At 47.9% G+C, this 7921-nt stretch overlaps 1 protein-coding gene across 1 annotated transcript; it reads right to left on the bottom strand.

The window, feature by feature from the left end:
* Nucleotides 1-732: 732 nt before the first annotated feature.
* LOC136971666 (E3 ubiquitin-protein ligase MARCHF8-like) lies at nucleotides 733-6444 on the bottom strand. Its single transcript, XM_067266136.1, has 3 exons — nucleotides 6264-6444; nucleotides 4549-4836; nucleotides 733-1543 (listed from the first exon to the last, which is right to left on the bottom strand). Exons 1-3 carry the CDS (start codon nucleotides 6273-6275, stop codon nucleotides 758-760), a joined length of 1086 nt encoding a protein of 361 aa, XP_067122237.1. The 5' UTR covers nucleotides 6276-6444; the 3' UTR covers nucleotides 733-757.
* Nucleotides 6445-7921: the final 1477 nt, after the last annotated feature.

Genomic DNA, 7921 nt, shown 5'->3' with positions numbered 1-7921 from the left:
ACTGGGGCCTGCAGAAGTGCTCAAATTTCAAGCAAGCCGCTTATTGATTTTCTATGGCGCACGAATAGAATTTGGTGTAGATAGCCAAGATGGACGAAGACGAAATGCGGTATCTTAAAATTATTTTCTTGTTTCATTAAGAATAGAAAACAATTTGAGCAATTAATAGACGTTTGTGAACCATTTGTAGAGCACGTGGTGTTAATTTCATACTTCAGATCGCGTGAAAGGAACCACTGTTACTTTCCCGGATTGCTTATGCCCCTGGGCACTAAGAAGGTCCTTTCAATCGAACCAATCGGGGTTTGGGGCAGGCCCACGACGGAGTGGCCGAGTGGCGATAGACGGGAAGGAACCATTCTCTGGTGTCCCACGAGTATTGCCGCAAACATGCCGTATATGTTGAGGCACCGCATGCGTGCATCCACCTTTAGAACACAGAAAGGGAGCATCCTTAAAGTTGTAATCTTTATAGTTTGCCTCCCCGGCTTTCCTCCTTCCGATCCCACGATGTCCTCACTTCCCACGCGGAATACGTGCAGTGAGGTAGGACGACGTCGAAGGGGGAGGAGACTCCTACAGTGTCTTCGACACGAGGGCCGTCTGGTGAAATATTGTCGCCATTACGGTGCAACTCGGTGTTTATTCCATCGACGAAAATCGGCGGCATCCCGGGGGTAGGGGCGGAGAACCGTCCTTCGGGCAACCGCGAAGGAGCAAGAAGCCTTCCACTTATAAAATGGAAACGGAAACTCTTTTATTTCCGAAAGAAGAGTACAAAAAACGTGAAGAACGGCAACCCAAACGACGGAAGAAACGCAAAACCGAAGGGGGATGGAAGGGCGGCCAGACCGGAAAGTGGAACGAGCGCCCTCACTCGGCCGCTCGGCGCATAACAAAAAATAGCCGAATCGTATTTTTTTCCGTATCCCTGAGTCGAAACTAACGATAAAAAGATAATTCGCGACGCGCCGCTGGTTGCGCGGTCGAGCCCGTCCCGGCGGCGAAAAAACGATGCCGACGGAGACGACGGGAACGAAAGAACGAAAGCGCGGGTTCGAACCGCCGGGGCGCCGTTTCTACCGCGCGCCGGCCGAAAGGCCGGGTTCGGTCCTGGTAAACGCGGTCCGGTGGCTGGCGGTGGGGCGCGGTTCCTCCGCCGCCCCGTCGCCGCAAGGTTCACTCGGCGTTCGGAAACCGGCGTCGCCGCTGTCCGGCTCGGACAGGGGCGGGGGACCTCCGTGGGCTTTTTTGGCACGTTCTGCACGTAGACGATCCTGTTGTAGGCCCTCCACCGGCGAAAGAGCTGAACGTACATTTTGCACTGAACGTACATGAAGACCAATCCTCCGGTGAAGCCGATGGCCACCACCACCAGCTTGGTCCAGAAAGGCCACTCGAATATGCCGGAACGCAACTCCTCGGCCGTTCTGTCGATCAGGACGTACAGGGACCATACCACGCAGGTGATGGCCACCACGTGGAAGGTGATGGAGCACGCCATCTTCCTCCTCTCCACCGGCGACATCTCCAGCTTCTCCCACTGCGCCAAACAAAACGTCACACATTAGAAATTCCACCGTTCTTTATTCCCGCAAGCGTTTCCGCCGGTAGACCCGGAAGCACTGGACACGTCACTTACCCTCCTAAGGAGACGAATCGTAAGGTGCGGGTGCGAAAAACGCGAAAGCGATCCACCGTTCGACGGGACGTACGAAATTCTTTCTCGATCGCGTAATTTCTCGATTCCACTTAGAAGTTTCCAACGGTATCGAGCGGAAATGTGGGTTACTATGGAAACAACTCCGTATCTCTCTAGCAGCTTGACACACCGCTAAGGGAATTTTTGGCGCCTCGAACGTTTGTCTTTGTCGCTAAGACTCGCAGCTTCCAATAGCCAATAAAACGACTGTACGTATCTGACGTCAGAATAATAGAATTTAGGGTGGCTCGAACGAAAAAGCGTGATCGTGCAATATGTGTTATAAAAGAAGCCAATGCCATGTACGGTACCAGGGACTATGATTGCTGGAATAAAACAATACAATAGATGAACAATCTTCCAAAGGATATAATTTGGATGATACTCGGGAGAACTTTCTATGTGAACTGGCTTCTAATTAGGCGCGCGAAGGAAACTCGAAAAAGACCGTGCGGTAAGCTCGTTGGTCAGATGCCAACCCGCATTGTCGAGAATTCAACCACTGGTGTGAAAAGTTAAAACAACAAACAGAAAGCCTCAGTAAAAACACCACGAAACTTGAGCATCTGGAACTTATGTAAATCAGCAAACTGCCATCCTATCGTGCAATGTCACGCAAATGAGGCAAGATAATACGACAAAATGTAATGCGCTGTGTATGTAGCTGAGACCAATAACAGTGAGGAAGTGTTACTGATAAGTTACTTTATTTGAAGACTAATTGAACGCATCAAGAATTCAACTTCCTCTACTGACATTCCAAAATGTTTTTAAATTGTTGGGCATCTTTTGTGCACAACTTGTTGATTAATGATGAACAAGTACCAAGCTGTATTCATTCCGGTGAGGACGAATTTCACGTTTTAAAACCGTGTTAGCTGTACTATGTTATGCTGTGTGTGGTGGCTCTCTTATGGACTGTAATGAAGCCAGCTTCCTACTCTCGAGGGTCTAACCCACAATAGCTCAACTGTGGCTCTTCTAGGCTCTTCGAGTAAGTGCTCACTTAGGCGGGCAGAGAAAAAATTCACAGAGCAATATAAATTATGAACGTGGGCACACTAAGCGGACAGGCAGATGCAGAGGACAGCGTCACGGGGACAAAATTAATCTGGCATTCTGCCTGTCACCTGGAGCCATCAAGGTCACAAACCAGCCGTGGAAACGTCCCGGCATTTTTCTCATTAACAATCACTTTTTCGTTATTTTTTGAGGGAAACACTGTTATTTGTGTACACTTGTCTTATTATGGCAGACTCCACGTTCTCCACGTTAATTTCTCTAGTGTAAACGAACTATATAATTTACAGCAGCCTCTTTTAATAACAGACAACCCAGTACCACTAATTTATTATAGACGTTATTCAAACAAAAAAAAACCGCTTCGTCTAAATACTTTTACCTTTTATTTTGCTTTATTTCTGCTCTATCAGCTACTGAAATGCCAGCGAGTGCGTGCACACCCATGCGATTCGTGCCCAACATGGCCGAGTGGATAAAACCACTGAAAACTGGTAATTGGTCGCGGGTTCGCGCCTTGCCACGCGGAGTTTTTCGGATTTTCTCCTCGTTAGTAACACCTACACACGGGCCAGTTTTCCATGGAAAGTCCTCCGGAAGGTATCCCCCTCGGTACGTGTTTCGTTACCTAAACAAATAAACCAATACGATTCCCCCACTTCGCCCGTTCTGCCGTCCATCTGCCTAAGTGCACGTCTACATTTACTGCGCTCCCTTATACTTATATAATTTCCTTTTATAAGTTTTTGTAAGTTTTCCGACTATTACGTTGTGTAGTGTGACATAAACACTGAATATAAACGTAACTCGAAACTTAACCTTGAACGGGCAATTGAAAGCTAAGGGAACGTTCATAAAGTCAGGAGTTAAACGAACGTTATGGCCGGTTATAAAGTACTCGTAAAGTAGCGGCGATAACTGTAGTATTTTAACTACACATAACACTAACAGATATGCCCGGTGCTGCCCGGACAAAAAGTAACAACAACAAGGATTGCTGACTTTCCTGGCAAGAGTATGGCACCATGCGTTACGAGATTTCGGGAATTGGCATGGTTTCCGGATGGGAAAAACAACTCGGAATGCCGTTAATCTGTTTTCACAATGGGTTCTGTTCTGTATCAATTGCGTTTTTTTGTTGCATCGTTTTTGTCAATTTATATTCACTTTTCCGATTTAGTGTATTTATGTGTATCTTATGTGGCAAAGCATTGGCAATTCGTGGGACTATGCGCTGCCGAATTCACATCAGAATCATCAGATCAAGGGTAAAAACAGCAAGTTACTTCGAACCCATTATTCCCAAAAAATATCCCTTGCTCGAATTGCGTGACAATTCATCTAATTGGCTGATGTACCACAGTTTCTAATTGGTTCTTTTAACTCCTCAATCAGCGTGGCTTTAAATGAAATGTATCTTTGCACCGAACGTTCGCCGATTCCGCAGGAAACTTAAAAATGGAATCGAGGTTTTGCGGCGACGAGTGACGCCATAAACAGAAACCGGAAGTCCCGGAATCCGGAAGTACACGACGAACAAGTTGGACGCCGAAAAATAGAATAACGCGTAGTCGGCGGCGAAGAATTGTCGGGTGCCGTTCACACCTAACGACAATTTATCGAGGCAACCGTCGATTCGACGACACCTGGTGGTGCGCGTGTTTGAGCCGGAAGTCTAGTATATTGGTAGTAAATATTCGGTGTGACTAGCCACTAGACAGAGGACTTTAGTGGATCGCTTCGCGATAATCGCCTCCGTCACTCGCCCCGCCATTAGAAAGTCGCGAGTGGAAGTAAACGCGAGGAAGCGACTGCCGTGGTCTCACCTTTCTGAAGGGTTTGATTCTGGTGTGCATGATGAATTCGAATTTACAGAGTTCGCAGCACTTGGTGTCGGAGCTGTTGATCCACTGCTGCAGGCAGGCCTGGTGCACGTAACGGAGACTCCCGGTGCAGCAGCAGGGTGAGATGAGGGGGGTGTCGCCGTCGCCCTCGCAGTGGCAGATCCGACAGATGTCCCTCTCGTTGCTGCCCGCCGACCCGGACACCAATGACGGAGGTGACGATCGCCGCCTGTCCATGCTGGACCCGTCGGAATCCGGACTCGTTGGATTCTGCGAATAGAAACACCATTATGTACTGTACTTATGTATTATGTAATTATAATCGTTAGGTAACCGGAAAGGCATATTCTTCCGGAAGTATGTAAGCCCTCGAGACACTTTCTTACGTCTACGTCTACGTATTAATTTCAGGGTTTAATTCGAATTTATCCGACATTTGGATCGAGGGCCCTATAATTTCGCGCCTAGCCGCTGCGCGTTCGGTCGCGCGACGAGAGGCGCGCGCTCTTCGTCTGGGTATTTCTCAAAGAAGCGAATATTTGGAGAGGTTGTGCGCGTCGCGCTCGGTATTGACGCTCTTTCACAAAAAGTCGAACCACGAATCAAATTCGTATCTTTCGTCCGAGGCCAAGAATTTTTTGCCATCCGTAATCGCGAAACGAAGCGCGCGGCGAGTGAAGAAACAAAGCACTAGCCCGTCCATTAGAAATTCGACTCGGGTTCGGATCCGACGTCATCGGAGCGGGACCGACTCCCGACGGTTTTCTTGTTAAAAAAACGCTCTTGACTTCCCTCCGATTCACTCTTCACCTCATCGCCACCGGGACGAACGGTAGAGAAGAAACGCAAGGGGCCATCTTTCCTGACGCCGCGTCGCGCCGATGCGACGCTCCGGCGGTTTTGCGACCTCTTCCGCCGAATTACTCCGATTTTTATTTTCCTACCTTCCGGATGCGAACGAGGCGGAGGAAAACCGTCGCTCGACTTCCGGTCGAAAAAAAAATATATATCAATAAATAAATAAATAACGCTCGAACATTATCGGGATTGTCGCGACGTTCGCTTCGAGACTCAGAAGCGACGTCCGGGTCGATCCTCCATTTTCCGACTATTTTCGCCGCTCGGAATTTGCCGCTGCGCTTCCGCCGACGGCCGCCGGGTGTCGCGAGAATCCGAGATTGGGGGGGGGGTTCTTTACTTCGTCGTTCCGTGCGTCCGAAACTTCGATCGGAGATGAAAACTAGGGCAGAAAGCGGAGCCGGTCAACCCGACGGGCATCGATCGATACCTATTCCGAGAGCGACGCGCTTCCACGGCGCGACGCTCGGACCCTCCGCCCCCAATCAAAAGGGGTCCGCGCACTCCGCCGCCGTCTTCTCGCATCCAACGCGGCACCCCTTCCGCCGTATCTAACACCCGCGAGGGAGAAACGTCCCTGGAAGGATGTCTTCCCTTCATTCTACGCGCGAGTCGCGGGTTCCTCGTTCTTTCTTCTAAACGCGACAATGTCCTCCCGGATCGCCCCCGACCATCGCGAAGCATGCGCCGTGAAGAGCGTCCGGAATATCTTTTAAACCCGGTCCTTGTTACCTACCGGCGCGTCGTAACGGCGTAAATGCCGACGCGAAATCGCGACGAATGCCCGATGGGGTGTTGCGGAGAAGCGGAGAAGAAGGGGCGCCCGACGTCCAACTCACCTTCGCGTTCATTAAGCATCACTTATGTCCTAGAATCGCTTTCGTGGGTCCGACAACCTCGTCTTCGTCATTTCGGGCGGCCCGACGACGCCTTATCGGTTGTCCTCTTTAGGTGTTCCGCGGAAGATCCGAATCGTCGTCCGCCATCTTGATCCGAATCGTCATCGATCGAGGGGAGCCACCGTCGCCGATCGAAACCGACGATGTTCCGGTGCGGGGAAAATTCCCCGAAGGACGGAAATTCCCCCGTCCCAGAGGGAAAAAATAATTTCCCCGGCGGGTTTAATAACTCTCGGTTTACGCGCGGAGTCTCTCGACCGAAACGGCGCCAAGGTAAAATATTCGTTACGTCATTTACGCGTTATCGCGTGACACTTCGTTAATTTTTACCCCCGAAACTTCGCTAGAGCCGTAACTAACGAGATCTTCGATTGAACAAGACTTTGATGTTGCGTCGTCTCGCCAGTTATTTATTTTTTTCTTTGTCACGTGTCGGAAAATTCACTAAAATAAATTCGTTTGGGGGTGGAAGTGGAAGGCAGGGCGCGCGCACTATTCAAACTAGCGCAGTGTCTACCCCTCAATTCATCGTTTTAACGCACGATAACGAAATGTCCCATAATCACAATAAAGGGCATTGCCGAAACCTTATCCAGTCCTTTCCTCTTACAATTAACCTTTCTTCCCTTTCTCCTATGACAATTAACCCTCTACATTAACAAATTGATACGACGTGTCTTCATTATTAATTTTTATACAATATACTTGTCCAACACTCAAATTAAATTTAGGTATTAAAAATTGCTGATGTTGTCTATTAGATGTAATCCTCTTTATAATAATATTAAGATAATAATCAGCAGCTGACTGTATGTTAGCTGGAAAATGAATACACACTTATGCGTAAGAACACCCAAAACCACGTGGCCAGCTCGTTGGTGAGGCGCGAACCTACGACCGATCACTACTAGTGTTCGGCGGTTTTATCCACTCGACCACTGATGGGCGCTAATCGCATCTGCGAATTAAGTAATAAATATGTGGAAACGGTTTTAAATTTCAATCGAATTTTTATTTTTGTCGCTCACCCGTGACCGGGTGGATGAAACCACCGAACGCTGGTAGTCTGTCGTGGGTTCGAGTACCTCCAAAGGGCTGGCCAGGTGGAGTTTTCCGAGTTTTCTTCTCATTTGGAACACCTAAATAATGGACATTTTCCTACAGAATATCCTCCCGGGAGATATCCCCCTTTGGAAAATAATGGTAGCAATTATTAGGGATGAAAACAAATAAAGAATGCCGGGAAAGTCCAGCAACTTTTTTATAACGCGAAAAGATAAATAACGTTTAAAACCATTGCTAATTGTAAACATGGATGCGTTGTATGATCCGTGCAGGTTAATGAACTATTTATATATAAACCAAGATAAATAAATGAGTTATTTATTTCCATTTCGTGATTGCCAATACATCATTTTATTTCCTCTCCATTATAGCGATGGAGAAACAACACCACGATCCTTATTCAAACTGTCAGACAGATTACGAGAATTTAAATAATTTAGTGAAAAGGTCTACGGCAATATTTAATATTCATTACGTAGAAGCATACCTATAATTAAACTGTGAGTTAGTTATTGGGCTGCAATTTTCCTATA

This window comes from Centruroides vittatus, unplaced genomic scaffold (genome assembly GCF_030686945.1).
Source record: "Centruroides vittatus isolate TY-2023 unplaced genomic scaffold, ASM3068694v2 contig_2682, whole genome shotgun sequence".
Classification (NCBI taxonomy): Eukaryota; Metazoa; Arthropoda; class Arachnida; order Scorpiones; family Buthidae; genus Centruroides; species Centruroides vittatus.
This window is presented reverse-complemented; position numbering and strand designations above follow the sequence as displayed.

What these genes read in the sequence shown, in the direction of transcription:
- LOC136971666 (XM_067266136.1), bottom strand. An exon ending in GAATCAAACCCTTCAGAAAG is followed by an intron (nt 1,544 to 4,548) that starts GTGAGACCACGG and finishes TGTTTGGCGCAG; the next exon opens with TGGGAGAAGCTGGAGATGTC.